Source organism: Carettochelys insculpta, chromosome 17 (genome assembly GCF_033958435.1).
Source record: "Carettochelys insculpta isolate YL-2023 chromosome 17, ASM3395843v1, whole genome shotgun sequence".
NCBI classification, from domain to species: Eukaryota; Metazoa; Chordata; order Testudines; family Carettochelyidae; genus Carettochelys; species Carettochelys insculpta.
In genome coordinates this window covers 32,286,595-32,306,784 of record NC_134153.1, presented here as the reverse complement: position 1 = coordinate 32,306,784, position 20,190 = coordinate 32,286,595, and the positions used below count along the sequence as shown (strand labels likewise).

Sequence of the window (20,190 nt, the reverse complement as noted above, 5' to 3'; positions counted from 1 at the left end):
CTATGTGAAGTCCATTGACTTCAATTGTAAACTTTTGAAAGAACAATCGTAATGTTCTGTGTAGAGTTGTGAACAACTTCCATTCACAAAGTGTTCATACTCTGAGGTTCTACAGTAATTCATGTAGTTGAAGAGAAATACCGAGCTGCTTAAAGGGACCGTTCTTCTTCGAGTGTCCCCATGGGTGCTCCACGTTAGGTGTCGGGCTCGCCTGGCGCTGCAGATCAGATCTTCCAAGCAGTTTCTGCCGGACCCCGCATGCGCCGGTGCGCACCGCTCCCTTGCGCGCTCCTGGCCACGTGTGCGATCCGGTCCCCGCCAGTTCCTCTTAACTGCCGTTGGCTGCAGATGGAATCCGACTAGGCTACGGCCAAGTTAGCGTATTCGATGGTTTTAGCTGTTTTCTTTAAAGTTTTCAAGTTCTTAGTCTGTTGTTAAGTTAGCCAGTTGTTATTTTCAAAAAAAAAAACAAGAAACAACACGCGGGACGGAATTCAGTCCAGTCCTAGTAACAAGCGGAGCACCGGAGGCCAGGAGCCTAGGGCCATTAGCCCTCCTGCCGCGGCAGACTATCAAAGAGGGGGAAAACAGCACAGAGAAGGTGCTAAGTACCCCATTAACAACTAAAAGACTCACCAACAATGTCCTCTTCAGGATTCAAGAAATGTGAGTCTTGCCGAGAGGCAATGCCAGCGTCTGATGGGCACAGTCACTGTATAAGGTGCCTTGGGGAGTCCCATGTCACACAGAAATGCTCCTTCTGTGCAAAATTAACAGCCAGAGCAAGGAAGGACAGGGAGATGTGGCTTAAAATGCTGCTCTTCGACAAGGCCCTCCAGCCAGACGTGCCGGAGCGGCCGCAGCAGGAGGGACCCTCCGGGGCCCATAAAAGGAAAGCTGCCTCCCTCACCCCATCAGTGCAAAAACGGAGGAAAGTCTCTCCCCAGCCCGATCCCTGCCGGCAGCAACAGCGAGCGGGACGGGAGGAGCGCACAGCCCCCAGCCGCAGCAACAGCTGATTGACGGTGGCACGGAGAGCCACGTGGAGGCGGCTCAGCCTCCGAAGATCAAACAGCCGCCCCGCACTGCAGGCAGGGCGGCGGCTAAACAAGCGCTGGTACCGGCGGCACCGCAGGCAGCGGCACCGACCCCCGGGGAACCGGCAGTGCAGAGCGTGCAGGCACACAGCCTGCAGGCACCGGAGGACACCGCCCGCGTGGCACCGCCCATGAGCATGCCGAGCACGGCGCGGACGGGGCCGAGATCCCCTGCACGTCAGGGAGCGGAGCCACCCCCTCAAGGGAGGGGGAAGGCTGCACACAAAACAAGGCACCGCAGCCCCTCTCCAGACAGGGCTGCAGAGTTGCTTTCTCTCAGCCCTCCGCTCATGCTGCAGACTCCAACTAGAAGGCAGAGGTCCCCCCTAGCCTACCCGGAGCCCCCGTCTCCATTTTTACAACCAGCCTCGCCCTGGCTGGGACCACCTTCACCCTTACTGGGGTTTGAGCCGCTGGAGTACTATCACAAATCGCTCTCTCCAGTGTCCCAGGTCTCTCGACGATCTCGCTTCCCCAGACGCAGAGGGTATGCACCAAGGGAGTGGTCCAGGTCACCTTCCCAAGAACAGTGCCCATGCTGCCATGGTCGTCCCTATCACGCGGGGCATAGACACCACCGGCAGTCTACCAGGGAAAGATCCCCACAGACGGTCCCGTATCCCCGAGGGCAATCGCGAACGGGGACAGAGACTCAAGTATCTCAGGGGGAACTGGTTATGGAACCCCGAGATTTTCCCTTGCAAGCTTCCAGCGAGTGGATGTACCATCGCCAACAGGAACCGGAAGGGTCCAGAGAGGCGTACCCTAGTGGTTCCTCGCTCTCCTCCCCGGACGAGGCTACGGCCCCGGGGGACGTCCATCCTCCGGACAATCTCAAACAGTTTCAAGAGCTGTTTAAAAGGGTGGCCTTCACGCAAGGCATCCAGACAGCAGAGGTGCAAGAGAAACACCAATTGTAAATTTTCACAATGGAGGGGGGTAACTAGTGGTGTTCCCCAGGGCTCAGTCCTGGGACCGATCCTGTTCAACTTGTTCATCAATGATCTAGAAAATGAGGTAAGCAGTGAGGTGGCAAAGTTTGCAGATGACACCAAGTTGTTCAGGACAGTCAAAAGCAAAAGGGATTGTGAAGAACTACAAAAAGATCTCAGCAAACTGAGTGATTGGGCAGCAAAATGGCAAATGAAATTTAATGTGGGTAAGTGTAAGGTAATGCATGTTGGAAAAAATAACCCAAATTACACGTACTACATGATGGGGTCAAATTTAGCTACGACAGATCAGGAAAGGGATCTTGGAGTTATAGTGGATAGTTCTCTGAAGACATCCACGCAGTGTGCAGCGGCAGTTAGTAAGGCAAATAGGATGTTAGGAATTATTAAAAAAGGGATCGATAATAAGACAAAAGATATCATACTTCCCCTATATAAAACTATGGTACGCCCACATCTCGAGTACTGCGTGCAGATGTGGTCTCCTCACCTCAAAAAAGATATATTGGCATTAGAAAAGGTTCAGAAAAGGGCGACTAAGATGATTAGGGGCTTGGAAAGGGTCCCATATGGGGAGAGGCTAGAGAGACTGGGACTTTTCAGTTTGGAAAAGAGGCGATTGAGGGGCGATATGATAGAGGTATATAAAATCATGAATGGTGTGGAGAAAGTGAATATAGAAAAATTATTTACCTTTTCCCATAATACAAGAACTAGGGGACACCAAATGAAATTGATGGGTAGTAGGTTCAAAACTAATAAAAGGAAATTTTTCTTCACACAGCGCACAGTCAACCTGTGGAACTCCTTGCCCGAGGAGGCTGTGAAGGCCAGGACTCTCTTAGGGTTTAAAAAAGAGCTTGATAAATTTTTGCAGGTCAGGTCCATAAATGGCTATTAGCCAGGGATAAAGTATGGTGCCCTAGCCTTCATAACAAGGGCAGGAGATGGATGGCAGGAGATAAATCACTTGTCTTCTGTTCTCCTTCTCTGGGGCACCTGGCATTGGCCACCGTCGGCAGATGGGATGCTGGGCTTGATGGACCTTTGGTCTGACCCAGTATGGCCATTCTTATGTTCTTATGTACCATAAGCTCCTCAAAAATCTGAGACCTCCGGCCTCCTCCAAAATAGCAATACCGCTTGATGAAGCAATCTTGGAGTCCGCCACTATGATATGGCAGACCCCTGCGACTATTCCGCCTGTCCACAAGAGAGCGGACAAGAAATACTTCGTGCCGGCGAAGGGCATGGAGTTCCTGTTCAGCCACCCACAACCAAATTCCTTGGTGGTAGAGTCGTCGCAACAAAGATCAAAGACATCTCAATTCAAGACAGAGGGAACAGACAAAGATGCCAAGAAGCTAGAGCTGTTCGGCAGAAAGGTCTACTCCTCCTCCACACTACTGTTGCGAATGGCAAATTACGCAGCGCATCTAGCGAACCACAATTTCGACAACTACACTAGGTTAACCTCCCTCATGGACTCGCTTCCAGAGGACAAGAAACCGGTGCTCAAGGCCATCGTGCAAGAAGGCTACGCGGCCTCGAGGACGGGAGTTCAGATCGCCCTGGATGTTGCGGACACAGCAGCATGCTCCACAGCTATGGCAGTGGTGATGCGAAGGGAGTCCTGCCTCCAGACTTCGGGTATACGGAGGGATCTGCAGGCAAAGATCGTCGATCTTCCCTTCGACACGCAGAAGCTGTTTGCTGAATCAACTGACTCGGTCCTTCATTCCAGTAAAGATTCAAGAGCCACACTTAGGACCCTGGGGATTTACACCCCTCCATACAGAAAGAAACAGTACTACCCTCAACAAAGACGGTACCAGTACCAGCCACAGCGTCCCCAGTACCACAGGGGTTACGAGCAAGGGCGACATCAACAGCACCAGCAGTACAGAACTCCCAGGCGACGTTCCCAACAGAGCCGAGCGTCCTCGGGGCAGGGCCAAAGGCCACAAGTTTGACACACAGATCCAGGGCTGCGCCATCACTACCATCGCACAAGGTCATCCGAAGCGGTTATTCCACCATCGCCTCCGACCATTCTACGACCAGTGGCAAAGGATCACCACAGACAAATGGGTGCTGGAGATCATAGCCACAGGGTACGCCATCCCCTTCCAGTCTCTCCCACTGCCATGACGAGCGTATACAAACCGGCAGCACACACTGTTCACAGGGTGGTGTCGCCCACAACAGAGGTGCGCAAATCCCTGCAATGGTGGGTAAACCCCAAGAACTTGCTAACAGGGGTACACTTCCACCAACCACAAATATCGGTTTTTCTTACTACACATGCCTTCCTCATAGGGTGGGGAGCACACATGGGCAAAGAGGTGACTCAAGGGCTGTGGTCCTCCACGGAGCAGTCACTGCACATAAATATACTGGAGCTCAGAGCAGTGTTCAACGCCTGCAGACACTTTCGAGACCATATACAAGGCAAAGTAGTCGGGATCAGTACAGACAATACCTCCACCGTGTTTTATATAAATTGGCAAGGAGGAGCTCGGTCCCGTGCCTTATGTGCGGAAGCAGTCCGGTTGTGGAACTGGTGCATCGCCAACAATATAACCTTGAAAGCCTCATACTTACCAGGCGCTCACAATGTGAAGGCAGACCAGCTGAGCAGGCGTTTCGCACGCATGCACGAGTGGGAAATCCGTCCCGATCTGCTACGACCGATTTTTCACTCATGGGGTTTTCCCCAGATAGACCTGTTTGCCACTCAACACAACAAGAAGTGCCTCTTATTCTGCTCCAGGGCAGGACTGGGACGGGGGTCCCTGGGGGACGCATTCGCAATCTCGTGGAGGGGCCCCCTGCTTTACGCTTTTCCTCCCACAGTGCTGCTCCACAAAGTCTTGCAGAAAGCCAGGAGGGAAGGAGCCCGAATGATCCTGATAGTCCCAACGTGGGATTGACAGCAATGGTTCCCCCTACTCCTGCGCATGTCAGACCGTCCACCGATGCCCCTTCCGGTGGCGCCGGATCTGCTCACGCAAGCCCATGGGTCCATAGTGCATCCGCACCCCCAAGGCCTGCGACTACAAGTGTGGTTAATCCATGGCTCAGCTCCCTAGAGAGCACATGTACGGAGGAAGTGCAACAAGTCCTAGAAAGTAGCAGGAGGACTTCCACCAGGAAGACCTACAAGCAGAAATGGACTCGCTTCACGGCATGGTGTTCTACCAAACAGCTAGCCCCCCTTTCGGTGCCTATACCTGTTATATTAGAGTATTTACTGGACCTCAAGAGAGGAGGACTTTCACTATCCTCGTTAAAGGTCCACCTTGCCGCCATTTCGGCGTTCAGACACGAAGAGGAAGGGCACACGGTGTTCGCCCATCCCATGGTTACCAGGTTCCTCAAAGGGTTGGTAAACCTATACCCCCCTCAGAAACCGCTTCCACCTTCGTGGAACTTGGACCTGGTGCTTAATGCGCTAACGGGACCACCGTTCAAGCCTTTGGCCACGGTTTCCCTCTGCCTCCTTACGATAAAGACGACCTTTCTTCTCGCAATCACGTCAGCTCGCAGGGTGAGCGAGCTTGCGGCAGTTATGGCAACGCCACCCTGCCCTGTTTTTTCCAAGGAGGCGGTAACCTTACGACTGCATCCAGCCTTTGTTCCCAAAGTTTCTTCAGAGTTTTCATATTAACGAACCTATTGTTTTACCCTCGTTTTATCCAAAGCCTCATAACTCTAACAAAGAGGTGCGCCTACACCTCCTGGACGTGAGGAGGGTGTTAGCCTTCTATATAGACAGGACCAAGCCCATCCAGAAAACGGATAGACTCCTGGTCTCTCTCGCTCCCAAATCGAAAGGAGAAGGTCTCTCTTTGCAGAGAATCTCGAAGCACATCGTATCCTGCATAAAAATGTGCTACGAACTCAAGAAAACTCCTTTACTGGTCCTGCCCAGGGCTCACTCTACTAGGGCGGTGACGGCATCAACAGCCTTTTTCAAGGGCGTTGCGCTAAAGGACATTTGCAGAGCGGCGACCTGGTCATCCTATGACACCTTCTCCAAGCACTACGTCCTTCACAGGGTATTCCAAGGGGATACCCAGCTCTCAACAGCGGTCCTCTCGGGGACAAGCTGTACATGATCCGATTACCCGCCTCCTATCTTGGGTTACTGCTGGGTAGTCACCTTAATGTGGAGCACCCACGGGGACACTCGAAGAAGAAAGAAAGGTTACTCACCGTAGTAACAGTGGTTCTTCGAGATGTGTCCCCGTGGGTGCTCCACTACCCGCCCATCCTCCCCGCTTCGGATCTCTGTTTAGTGTTTTGCAGGAGCATCCGAGGCGGTTGGTCAAGGAACTGGCGGGGACCGGATCGCGCACGTGGCCAGGAGTGCACAAGGGAGCGGCGCGCACCGGTGCATGTGCAGTCCGGCAGAAACTGCTTGGAAGATCCGATCTGCGGCGCCGGGCGAGCCCGACACCTAACGTGGAGCACTCACGGGGACACATCTCGAAGAACCACCGTTACTACGGTGAGTAACCTTTCTATTTTGCCTGCCACTCCAGTGCAATGCTACATTAACCAGATATATGCTGCCAGGGATTGAAGAGAGAATTCCCACAGAGCAGATGCTGCAGAGGGCTGCCACTTATATGGACCCCTTGCAAGCTCAGGTGCAGAAGGTCATGTTGGGGGCATCTACAAAGTGCTCCATGTCATAGGATTCCTGGGCTGTAACACAGCCTGTGGTCAGTGCTCCATGTGACTGATGCAACTTACTGTATATGCCCAGAGATGCTCAGAGTCCAGAAGGCCAATATGTGGTTTAAATCCATGTCTTTCCCCTCCCTCTGGACTTTGTCTTTTGTGACGTATCTCAAGGAGGTGCTGCACTTATCCCATGCAGATGATGGGAAGGAAGCTTTTGGAATATTGCACAAACTTTTTCTTCTCAGGGTGAAGGAGCTGTCAGCATTGCTAGAGCAGTCCCAGAAGCAAAATGAGGAGAAAGAAAAGACAGTGAAGACACTTAGTGACACGATGAAGATTCTGGTGTGTGAGAAATCTGTGGATAAGTAACCCAACAGCTGTTGAGTTTGAGCTGTTTTTCTCACCAGCCTTTTCACAAAGAGCTATGGCTTCCTCCATATATGGGAACAAAAGACATTTGGCCTAAATGCGTGTTATGTTTGGCACTGTAAACTGAAGCCTGGACAGTTGCAAGGGAACTGAGTGAACATCTAATTCAGCATCAGGGACTTTGTAATAAAACATTCCATCTCAGGCATTCATAATCCAGTTAGGTCATTAGTGACCAAAGGCTGTCAGCATGTAACAGCTTCTCTCTTTATCCAGCATAAACGAGGAGTCCCGTAGGACCATAGAGCCATGGTGTGCAACAGTTCTGAAGCAGTAGCTGCCATAATGGCTACTACTGTAGTGAACTAGCCACATTATTCTGAAATATATTTATTGTTCAAGTCAACTAGCCACACTCAATTGGCCAAATAGCCACATGTGGCTAGTAGCTAGTGTGTTGAACACCATGGCCTTAGAGACTAACAGATTTATTAGGGAATAAGCTTTTATTGTTTTACAGATACAAATTGACATGGCTAGCCCACTGAGACTTTTATCCAGAATAAGTTATTGGCTTCTCTCAGGCAGAATTGTCGTCTGTTCACATTGAACTTGGTGTCCTTGTTAGTTTCAGCAGAGATTTGGATTGAATGGGCCATGAAAAGAAACTGTACCTTTCATTCTTAGAACTGGCCCTTCCGTTTGTTATTGAGGCACAGTGGCAAAAGGAGTGCTCCAGCTCATCCTTTCTGTATTCTGTTTCTAGGAGGCCAGCTGTTTGGCAATGGAATCTAAAGCTTCACTGATCAGGGGTGCCAAAGAAGATACCCTTTCCCTTCATAGGATTATAAAAGATATAACTCAGGTATATAAATGCTCTGGTGTGTCATGTGTTCAGGCGTGATGGCTACAGGAGAGTAGTAAAAGGTGAGTACATTAACCCCAGCTTAAACAGGTCTCTTTTCCCTAGGAAGGCTTACAGGGGCCACTCCAGAGTGGTCATGTCACCTGGGGTCATGAAGTTGCTTGAACAAACAAAGCCAGGCAGACTAATTGAAGCAGCTAGAGCCAGTTAAGGACTTGCTAGAGACAGTTAAGATAGGCAGGCTAATCAGAACACCTACAGCCAATTAAGAATCTGCTAGTACTGGCTAAAAAGACTTCTCTTCAAATAGTTCAGGACATGCAAGGAGCAGGGGGCTAGGAAGGCATGCTGTGGAGCACCTTTCAGAACAAATGTTATCAGGTACCACAAGGATGGTCCTGAGGTAGGGTTAAAGAAAGTACTGGGAGGGGCCATGGGGTAGTGGCCCAAGGAATTGTAGCTGTCATGAAGCAGGTGCAAGAGACATTGCAGACAGCTACTGTCAACAGGGCCCCTGGGGTGGAACCCTAAGTGGAGGGCAGGGCAGGGATAGGTTCCACGCATTCCCTCAAACTCCCTACCCGTCATAGGAAGGTTGACCTGGACAGTGAGACACACCAGAGGGGAAGTACTCCTTTGGAAAGGGGTCTGGCCTGTCCCAAACCCACTATAAGGGGCAGCCAAGATTGGGGTTTGTTTCTCTTTTCCCATGCTGGCCAATGATGAGAATAACTGAGTGAACAGCAGGTTTGTGCCATTGGTGAAAGTGCCTAAACTGAGGGCTGTCCTGAGCCTCTGTGGTGAGCAATATGTCCAAAAGTGCAGGATCCATCAAGGCAGAGGAGGAGCTTTGTCACAAGCATTCTGGCTATTCTGCTACAGAAATATCTGGGAAGGGCACAGGGAAATACACAACGTATATGTGCATGTCCAAAGGCCAGAGATTGGGAAGAGCCCTTGACTTGGAAAAGTCTAACTTTGTGTCACTTCTTACTAGCCTGTAAATTGCCTCTCACTGTGGAACAGAGCCTGTAGACTTTGCTTAGCTCTCACTCAGCAAACATATTGAAGTCACCAGGAGTTTGGCTTGAGAGGGAATGTAGGGATCAAGCCATGTCTTTTGGAACATTAGTAGTATTTCCTTTTATCTTTATTCTGGCTTTACTGAAACACTTGCTTAACCTTCCAACTTAATAACTTCCTGGATAACAGAATAAAAGAAAACTAGTAATTTTCACACAGAAGCAATGCATGAAGTCTAGCATGCTGCATCCCATAGTGGCCAAAACCTGATATTTTTGACTGTTGCAGGAGAGGAGTATATCCTTAACTTTGTATTTCCTGGTTTTCAGATGTCTATGTTTAGCTTCCCTTCATATTTTTGAAATTCACAAAGGCAATCTTAACTCTGTGTTGATGTTTTTGGACAGTTAATTTTCTTAGTTAAAAATAAATTAGCTTCTCTGTGTTCCACTTCCTCTGACTCCTTGGCAACAATCACCTCAGCCGCAGAATGTACTCTCTGGCTGCGTCTACACGTGCACGCTACTTCGAAGTAGCGGCAGTAACTTCGAAATAGCGCCCGTCACGTCTACACGTGTTGGGCGCTATTTCGAAGTTGAAATCGACGTTAGGCGGCAAGACGTCGAAGTCGCTAACCCCATGAGCGGATGGGAATAGCGCCCTACTTCGACGTTCAACATCGAAGTAGGGACGTGTAGACGATCCGCGTCCCGCAACATCGAAATAGCGGGGTCCTCCATGGCGGCCATCAGCTGGGGGGTTGAGAGATACTCTCTCTCCAGCCCTTGCGGGGCTCTGTGGTCACCGTGGGCAGCAGCCCTTAGCCCAGGGCTTCTGGCTGCTGCTGCTGCAGCTGGGGGTGCGTGCTGCATATACAGGGTCTGCAACTAGTTGTTGGCTCTGTGTATCTTGCACTGTTTAATGAAAGTGTGTCTGGGAGGGGCCCTTTAAGGGAGCGACTTGCTGTTGAGTCCGCCCCGTGACCCTGTCTGCAGCTGTGCCTGGCTCCCTTATTTCGATGTGTGCTACTTTGGCGTGTAGACGTTCCCTCGCTGTGCCTATTTCGATGTTGGGCTGAGCAACGTCGAAGTTGAACATCGACGTTGCCAGCCCTGGAGGACGTGTAGACGTTATTCATCGAAATAGCCTATTTCGATGTCGCAACATCGAAATAAGCTATTTCGAAGTTGGGTGCACGTGTAGACGTAGCCTCTGTGTGCTAGTGCTGTCACTGATCATGCATTATCTCATGTCATCGCTTTGCCCATCCAGTCCAGCCCACTCTTCCCTTCTGAAAGTGTTAGTCACTAAACTGGGTTTCAGAAACAGAGTTTGACTTTTCCCCTACACCCTTCACCCTGCTCCTAGATCTCCAACATTCCCTGGGCATGCTGCAAGTTAGCAGGCATCCAGCTGCTTCCATTGTTCAAGGCACACTTGACCAGAGTTCAGGCTGCTTCAGCAGTCGTTGTCTCCCATATTGCCTTCCAGGATATTTGCAAGGCTGTGATGTAGTCCTCAGTTCACACACTGATCACATGCTGCCATTACACAACAAGCCTAGGATGGTGCTGTTTTCAGTAGAGCTGTGTAGTAGTTGGCATGTCCTTAAATGCCTTCCCACCATTGGGCCACTGCTTGCAGTCATCTACTTTGAATGGACATGAGCAAGCACTTGAAGAAAAGACCTGTTTCTGTAACTGATGTTCTTCAGGATGTGTTCATTCAACACCCCACCCTCCTTTTCCACACTCGGCATTTCTAGCAAAAAGGAACTGATGGTGGAGTGACCCCGGCTGCACCTTATTCAGGCAAGTATATGGACACCTTTCCAGGGGTCACTTGAGCCTTTTCCTCCCCTATGGATACTGCTAAGGGAAAATCTTCCAGCACCCATACATGTGGCAAACGTGGACCTCTGTTGAATGAACATGAGCAGTACATCTTGAAGAACACCAGTTATGGAAACAGGGAGCTGTCTTGTCAAGATAGTATGTCTTCTGTAAAAACTCAGCTTTAGCATAACCAGAAGTTATGGGTTTCATGCAGAAATTTTCTAGCCCATGTATGCAGGAAGTCAGAAAAGATTGTAAATGTTCCCATCTGGCATTAAATTCATGAATAATTGACTGTAAAAATGGCATTCTCTAGGTTGGATGAACAAGTGTAAGGGACGGAACTGAGTGTCCAGTAGGTAGGGAACAAGATTGCAACCTGGAACTAGGAGTTCTGTTTCTACTTTATTCTGTGACTTTGGGCAAGTTACTTTTTCCTGAATTCTTGGAGTTGAATGCATAAAATTAATTTCTTAAATTCATACTGAGACTCCTAAATGAAAGTGGCCTGCTTTTAAAATGGGCTGAGCATGAGCTATTTTCAAATGATTTCAATGAAAAGTGAGGTCACTTTTATTGAGGCAACCTGGTTTGAAAACTAAGGCTTTCATTTCTCATGTGTAAAGTGATAGCAACACTTGCCTTCCTTTGTAATGCCATTTGAGATTGCCAAAGAAAATCAGTAAAGAAATGCTAAGAATTGTTATCCAGATTACGGTGGATAAAGCAAGTTTCACTGTCCCATGACAGAAGAATAAGGGAGGCTTCTTTCCTGAGGTTAGAGTGCAGTGAGTATAGCACAAATGAAAGGAAATGGTGCTTCATGTGACAAAGTCAGCCTGGGAAATGTATGGGAGGTTAGTAAAACAAAAATTATTTTTATGACCAATAATACTTATTAGAAACCACAATATAAGTGTAATTAAATCTATGTGAGAGCCTTTCCTGATAGCTGTGGGGGGTCTTCTCTCTGTACAGTACTGCATAACTGGCTCTCATGCTGGGCCACAGCTCTCCCTTGAACATCTGAGATCTGGGCAGTCCCATCCAGGATTCAGGGAGTGCAGGAGAGCTGCCTCCAAACCTGTCTTAGAAGCCCTAGTTGTGGGCCTTGACACAGACTGTTAGCATTCATTTCATGTCCCATCTCTTCTGTGTTTCCTTTGGCTACAGCTTCTCTGTCAGCAGCTTGACTATTGGCTTTTAAATTGAACACCATGCAACATGGCTGGGTGTCTCCCCAGCTACCAGAAATATACTGCCATGCCCAGTCTCCTTTACTGTACAAACATAAGGAAATAAAACAAATACAGATCTGAGGTTAAAATTCGTGTGTTGAGTCTGGAAAAGGGAGGCCAACCAACAAGGAACAATCAGTCAACTAAAGTTTGCAAGAAAACCAGGAGCAGTCAAAAAGAATAACGTGATGGTACCAGCACATGCAAAGGAAACATGGAGGACTTATACTGATGTACAGGGAATGAAGAGAGTCACTTTACTTACCCTTTGTCCAGGGGTTTCAAGACACCCACTCACAGCAGTCTCTGACAATCCAGCTTCTTGAAGCTTCGCGCTCCCATTAAGGTCTGCCCCCTTTGTGAAATAGTGGTTCTAGAACTACTTGGGAGCTGCCCCTTGCCCTCGGGACCCACCATAGAAATTAATTCCACTCCACTGGGGGAATATCTCAGCAAGCATAGCCTGCCCTCTGACAAATCCTTATAGCCCCAGGTGTAGCTCTTCCCCTTTCATTGGCTCAGGTGAGCCCACTGCTCTGACACAGGGAAGTTGGGCCTGGTCTGCTTAAAGGTAGCAGCTGCTCTGTGATACACCACTTTTTCTGGTACTTCCAGAGCTCTTATTTACTGACCTCCTGTGTGTCTTCCCGAGTGTCCTTTGACGGCCTTACAATTTCCATCTGCTTAGAGTTCATTATCCACATGTCTCTCTTAGACTTCCTTTCCTTATTGTGTCCTTTAACTGGGCAGCCTTAGAGTTAGCTGCATGGACCATGTACATGACATGACAGTCAAGTCGTCATTATTCTGTTTGATGTTCATTTAATCCATTTACATTTAAATATCTTTTCAGTTGTATTTTTCAGTCAATCTGATGTGTTAATGAGTAATTCTTCGTTCCCCGCACATCTGTAAAAGTCTTTCATGTTTCCTTTGCATGTGCTGGTACCATCACGTTATTCTTTTTGACTGCTCCTGGTTTTCTTGCAAACTTTAGTTGACTGATTGTTCCTTGTTGGTTGGCCTCCCTTTTCCATTCTCTACACATGAATTTTAACCTCAGATCTTTACATAGCCTACATTTACACTGACCGTGGAACATCAACCTCTCAGGTTCGATCTTCCAGGTGCTGTTTTGTACATGTGCTAAATGGCGCTTTTGGTGGTCATCATTTACCCTGGTACTCCTCATGAGCCACGAGGATTAAGAAAGGTCAATGGGAGGAGTGCTCCATTCAACCTTATGCTGAGAAGACAGCCACCACAGTCGATGGCTGAAAAGTCTATTTTAGGTACACAACTGGCGTACCTAAAATTGCATATCATCAGTCGACTTTCCACGTGAGTACAGACACAGCTATAGACCCTCATGAAGCTGTTTTGGCCAATATTTATTCCGTTCTTCCTACTGTTTGAGCAATTATGGTAAATTGCCAGAATTCATTAACTGCTTTCTCCTCTGTGGAGTGCTAGTGATACTTTTCATGGCTATCAGTCACTAGAGGCCTAATTATGTTAAATTAAAGGTCTTTGTAACACTCTGACTGCATTCTTAAATGATGCCTGGGCAACCACAAGAAGTTGAACACTGATTAAAGCAAGCCCCGAGATAGCCTACAATATAGGGAGTACAAACAAAACCCACTCCTGTCCCTGCTCTCTCTCTAAGTCTGGAATCACTCCAACCTGAAATGCATGAGATCATGGACACCAAAACTAGCTTTCCCTATTGTGTCAAGTAATTTAGCTTATACAGGCGAAACTCTGACTGAAGGGTAGCATGGAGGAGGAAGGAAACATAGGTAAACGAGTGAGTTGCAGGAAGAAAGGCATAACAGCTTGGTCTGGATTTCAGGCAGTGCTAGATGATGCTGACACTGCAGTCAGCATCTCATGGACTGAGAGCTCCCAGCATCATGAATCCAGCGATCTCTCCTCCCTGCTGAGCTCCAGCGACATGGAAAGGGCCATTATTCTGGTGCATGAAGCATTATCGAGGAGGTGCCAGGCAGTACAGGTGAGAGGGGAATGGTGCAGGTCTCTCTTGATACTGGCAGCAATTTCCCCAACCCCACTGGCAGCCACTTTCTCAAATGTCTATACCTCATTCAGCATTTGCCCCTCCATTGACTCCTGCCTTACAGCTATCCTCCTCTCCAGGCTGAGACTGCCTTTCCTCTGCCACTGTTCCCTCTGCAGTCCCCCTCCCACACTGGATTACAGCCCTTGCTCCCTTCCTGACTTTCCCAGCTGGCTTGTGTTTGAATTACCTTCTTGCATGCTTCAGCTGCTGTTGCACACATGCACAGCTGTTGACCACCTTCTAGCTGGTTCACCTGAGTCTGTCTTTTCAGTCCCTTCCTTCTCATTTACTTATTCCGCCTCTTCCCCTGGCAGGCCTTAAGGGAGCAGCTTTCAGCCAGCCAGGACTCTGTCCATTCTCTGCAACATCAGCAAAGGCAGCTGGAAGAGGAATGCAAGTTGTTGAGGCAGAGGCTCCAGCATCTGGATGAGAACTGCAAGATGCTCACCAGTCAGACGCAGCACCTCCAGTCCCTGGTGGAAACTCTGAGCAGGTCAGCCCTGTGTCCTCCTTCTACATCCTTTAGGGAATCTGTTAGATCCTCTGGGACATCAGTAATAGAGTATGTAAGGCTCAGAACTCTCTGGAGATCAGTTCACTTTGGGGTGCCACTGGAACTGAGGTACTACTGAGCCCTCCAGACCCACCAGCCTGTGTTCCCTTTACTGCTGCACTGCTATGACAAGTTGCAAAGCCCTGCCCCTTCACTAGCATACATACAAATAGGGACACACCCAGTGGTAGCATATGCAGGCAGGCTCTTTAACCAGCTTTTGCATGGGAAGGCTTTAGCTAGTGCACTTCCTAGCTGTCAAGTCATAGATCCTCTCTGGGGTTTAAGCCCAGAATTGTTCTGTCTTGTGCTGCACAGTGAACTAAACAGTGCAAGATCATGAAATGCATCCCTTCCCGTAATGTGGAGAGAAATAAGCAACAGCTTCATCTGCCTATGTCCTGGTGGGAGTAAGGGAATGTCAGATGTTGAAGTGGGATGCTTATTTCGAAGCTGCCCACATCTACACTCTCAATCTGCAATTTGAAGACTGTACTTGGAAATTTGCGCAGCTGCCATTATGCTAATGAGCTGCTGAATATGCATATTAGCACCTCATTAGCCTGCTTCAAATTGCCTCATTACCATGCCTCCTCCAACGAGGGAGGGTGAGTGTAGAAGCAACCTGAGTGAGAGCAGCAGCCTCCCTAACCCTTCTCCCTTCCTGTCAGCTGCCAGGAGAGAAAAAAGGTGCACATGCAGCAAGCACATCTGGTTCCACCCTGTCTGTTGGGGGTGGGATCTGCTCATGCCACCTTGTCCTGCTGACTGGGGCTGCCTCTTTCAGTGACCGTGTGAACTTGGAGAAGGCCAGGGAAGAGCTGCAGCAACAGCTGGAGGTGTCTGAGCAGGAGGCCTGGCGTTTGCGCCGAAGCAACGCTGAGCTACAACTGAAAGAAGATTTGGCTCAAGGGGGGAAGGAAGAGCAGCAGCTGGAGATGCAGAGGATCCTTCAGGAGAGGGAGCGCCTGTGAGCACATCTGTGATCCCTCCACAGGGCAAGAGGGTGGGGCACTGTGTGGGAGCATGCTGCATAGTGATGTGGCTGCACAGGCGTGGAAGTGGAAGGTAGGAGCTGAAGGGAAGCACCAAGCAAGGAACGTGGGGCTGGGTTTGGATGGCTACTGCAACTGGTGGCTTTTATTTCCAAAATATTAGGCTATTGCTAATTTTTCTTGTAGTGTTATCCCCCTCTCATCTTTTCACTCTTGGTCCTTGGGGGCAGTGGTTTTACTTGGTCATCCCTGATGGCCTGACTCTTTCAGTCTTTGCTTACTGACTGAGGCATGAAAATATTTCTTCTCACCAAAATGCCTCCTGATTTGGGCTCTCTTTTTCCTGGGCTGACACATCTCAGCCAGTCTGTGCTGGACAAAAATGCATGGAAACCAATGGTTGCTGCAGCGCTGGGCCCTTGGGACAGCTTGTGAGAATCTGCTAGTACCCATTCTCTTCTCTCACTCCAGTGTAAATCAAGAATAACTCCCCAAAAGTCAGTGGAGTTACACCTATGAAACACTAACATAAGCGAGAGGAGAATCAGTTCCTTTGTGTCTTGCTGTCTTTGTACAGCTGTGGGCATGATCATGTGTTAACCAGTCTTGTATGTTCTGAGGCACATTCCTCGTTGAGAGGAATGTGGAGAAACATCTCTTTTGTTAAGAATTTTTATGCTATGCTTGGAGATCACCGAAACAGGCACTCTATAATATTCAGATCAGTAGACCTACCTTACATCTGGCACAGTTGGTAGAGTCCACACTGCAGAGTGACATGTGTAGTGCAACTCCATGTAGTCTGGCTACTTCTACCTGTTCAGTCTTATAATTCACTATCTTACTTTGCAGAAATCACTCCATCCAAGGGTCCGCATGTGCTCTGTGCATCCTATAATATGGGGTAGGTGAGCAGGAAGTCACTTTATACCTAAACCATACATTGATAGGTAACTAGTATGCACTTGGGTATTATTGTTTTTAAGATCCCTAAAACTCCATTACAGCATAATAGTATCAAAGAAGATTAGGGTTGGAAGAGGACTTGGGAGGTTGAATCCAACACCCTGCTCAAAGTGGGACCAACCTCAACTGAATTATGCCAACCAGGGCTTTGTCAAGTCTGGCCTTAAAATCCTCATATGATGGAGATTCCACTATCTCCCTAAGTAATCCATCCCAGTCCTTTACTGCCTTCCTAGTGGAATGGGGTTTTTTCCCCTAATGTCCAATGTAGTTCTCATGACACTGCAACTTGAGGCCATTGCTCCTTGTTTCGTCATCTGCCACCACTTAGAATAGACTGGGTCTGCCCTCTTTGGAATCCTCCTTCAGGAAAGTGAAAGGTGCTATCAAATCACTCACCTCTCTTCTCTTCTACAGATTAAATAAGATCAGTTCCCTCAGTCTCTCTTCATAAGTCATGTGTCCCAGTCCCCAGTCATTTTCATTGCCCTCCGCTGGACATTCCAGTTTGTCCACATCCTTTCTGTAGTGGGGGGCCCAGACCTGCATGCAGTGCACTAGATGTGGTCTCACCAGTGCTGAATGGAGGGGAATAATCACTTCCTTTGATCTGCTGCAATGCTCTTACTAGTATAGCTCCATAGGCTGTTGGATTTCCTAGCAACAGAATTGATTCATAACCAGTTTCTTGCCAATTATAATCTCCAGTCCTTTCTGCAGAACTGCAGTTTAACGTGTTGGTCCCCAGCCTGTAGCAGTTCATAGGATACTTCTGTCCAAAGTGGAGGTCTCCTTGTTGAAACGCATCAGATTGCTTTTGACCCAATCCTCCAATTTGTCTAGGTCACTCTAGATCCTATCCTTACCCTCCAGCATACTCTGGAGCCTCTCCCACCCTGCTTGGTGTCAGACCTGAACTTGCAGGGGGTGCAAACCAACCCATCATCAAGATAACTAATAAAATGAAGGCATTTGTTGGGGAAGGAGTGTTGAGCTTAATGCAGCTGAAAGTGCTGAGAGAGTTGGCTGATGTGATTTCACAGAATCACAGGGCTGGAAGGGACCTCAGGAGGTCATCTAGTCCAGCCCCCTGCTTCAGGCAGGATCGACTCCCACTAAGTCATCCCAGCCAGGACCCTGTCAAGCTGGGACTTAAAAACCTTGAAGGATGGAGAATCCACCACCTCTCTAGGCAACACATTCCAATGCTTCACCACCACCCTCCTGGTTAAGTAGTTTTTCCTAATATCTAACCTACACCTCTCCCTCTTCAACTTCAGACCATTAGTCTTTGTTCTTCCATCTGACACCACTGAGACCAATTTCTCACCCTCCTCTTTAGAGCTCTCCTTCAGGAAGTTGAAGGCTGCTATTAAAGCACCCCTAAGTATTCTCTTCTGTAAACTAAATAAGCCCAAATCCCTCAGCCTGTCCTCATAGGTCTTGTGCTCCAGCCTCTTAATCGTTTTTGTTGCCCTTCGCTGAACCTGCTCCAGCACATCCACATCCTTTTTATACTGGGGGGGCCCAAAACTGGACCCAGTATTCCAGATGTGGCGTCACCAGTGCTGAATAGGGGGGAATAACTACTTCTCTAGATCTGCTCAAAATGCTCCTCCTAATGCATGCTAGTATGCCGTTAGCCTTCTCAGCTACAAGGGCACACTGTTTACTCATATCCAGACTTTCATCCACCATAACCCCTAGCTCCCTTTCCATTGTACTGCTGCTGAGCCAGTTAGTCCCCAGCCTATAACAACGTTTGGGATTCTTCCTCCGCAAGTGCAAGACTCTACACTTCTCCTTGTTGAACTGCATCAGATTTCTTTTGGCGCAGTCCTCCAATTTATTCAGGTCACTCTGGATTCTCTCTCTACCCTCCAACATATCTACCTCTCCCCCTAGTTTTGTGTCATCTGCAAACTTGCGGCGGGTGCGATCCAGTCCCTCATCCAGAACGTTAATAAAGATGTTGAATAACACTGGCCCCAAACCGAGCCTTGCGGCACTCGGCTCGAAACCGACCGCCATCCAGATATTGAGCCATTGACCACGATGCATTGGGCCCAACTGTCAAGCCAGCTTTCTATCCATCTTATAGTCCAAGGATCCAATGCATATTTCCTTAACTTATGGACAAGAATGTTGTGGGAGACTGTATCAAAAGCTTTGCTGAAGTCAAGGTATATCACATCCACTGACTTCCCCATGTCCACAGAGCCTGTTACCTTGTCATAGAAGCTAATGAGATTGGTCAGGCAGGACTTGCCCCTGATGAATCCATGTTGGCTACTTTTGGTCACTTCCCTTCATCCAAGTACACCAAAATGGATTCCTTGAGGATTCCCTCCATTATTTTCCCAGGGACTGAGGTAAGGCTGACAGGTCTATAGTTCCCTGGATTGTCCTCCTTTCCTTTTTTAAAGATGGGCCCTAGGTTTGCCTTTTTCCTTTTTTTGCGCCCGATCTCCAAGAGTCTCTTCAAAGATAATGGCCAAAGGTTCAACAATGACCTCTGCCAATTCCCTCAGTACCCTTGGGTGCATTAAATCCAGACCCATGAATCTGTGTACAGCTAGTTTTTCTAGATAGCTCAGAACTTGTTCTTTCCCCACAGATGGCTGCCCTCCACCTTCCCATACTGCACTGTCTAGGACTGTCATGTGGAAGTTGACTTCGTCCATGAAGACTGAGACAAAAAAAAGCATTGAGTACTTCAGCTTTTCCTACATCATCTGTCACTAGGTTACCTCCCTCATCCAGTAACGGCCCCACACCTTCTCTGATAACCCTTTTATTGTTGACATGTCTGTAGAAACCCTTCTTGTTACTCTTCACATCCCTTGCCAGCTGCAGTTCCAACTGTGCTTTTGCTTTCCTGGTTACTGCCCAGCATTCTCCAGTTGTATGTTTATACTCCTCCTTAGTCCACTGTCCACATTTCCATTTCTTGTACACATCCTTTTTGAGTTTAAGCTGACTAAGGGTTTTCCTGTTAAGCCAAGCTGGTTGCCTACCATGTTTGCATTTCTTACTATGCAGCGGGATGGCTTGCTCCTGTGCCTTTAGTAAGACTTCTTTAAAATACTGCCAGTTCTCTTGAACTCTTTTCCCCTTCATCTTCATTTCCCAAGGGATCCTGCTCATCAGTTCTCTCAGGGATTTGAAGTCTGCTCTTCCGAAATCAAGGATCTGTATGTTACTGCTCACTTTTCTTCCTTTTGTCCGGATCGTGAAATCTCCAATTTCATGGTCGCTGCAGCCCAGGTTTCCTCCCACTTCTTTTTCTCCTACTAGTTCTTCCCTGTTTGTGAGCAGCAGGTCAAGTTGCGCATGGCCCCTGATCGGTTCCTTCAGCACTTGTACCAAGAAGTTATCCCCAGCCTTCTGCAAAAACTTCCTGGATTGTCTGTGTGCTGATGTACTGGTCTCCCACCAAATGTCTGGATGATTAATATCTCCCATGAGAACCAGGGCCTGTGATTTGGAAGCTTCACTTTGCTACCTGAAGAAATCCTCAT

At 48.4% G+C, this 20,190-nt stretch overlaps 1 protein-coding gene across 9 annotated transcripts in view; it reads left to right on the top strand.

The window, feature by feature from the left end:
• Window positions 1–20,190, top strand: part of CEP250 (centrosomal protein 250) — a 137,068-nt gene that overhangs the window by 22,449 nt on the left and 94,429 nt on the right. For 5 of the 9 annotated variants that reach the window (XM_075012198.1, XM_075012196.1, XM_075012197.1 and 2 more), the window contains exons 8-12: window positions 6,988–7,084; window positions 7,878–7,976; window positions 13,928–14,089; window positions 14,470–14,648; window positions 15,496–15,678. In XM_075012198.1, the coding sequence (XP_074868299.1) occupies window positions 6,988–7,084; window positions 7,878–7,976; window positions 13,928–14,089; window positions 14,470–14,648; window positions 15,496–15,678 (720 nt within the window). Of the gene's footprint in view, window positions 1–6,987; window positions 7,085–7,877; window positions 8,039–13,927; window positions 14,090–14,469; window positions 14,649–15,495; window positions 15,679–15,754; window positions 15,777–20,190 lie in introns of those variants that run through there. The other 4 variants (XM_075012201.1, XM_075012202.1, XM_075012204.1 and 1 more) reach the window with 4 other exon arrangements.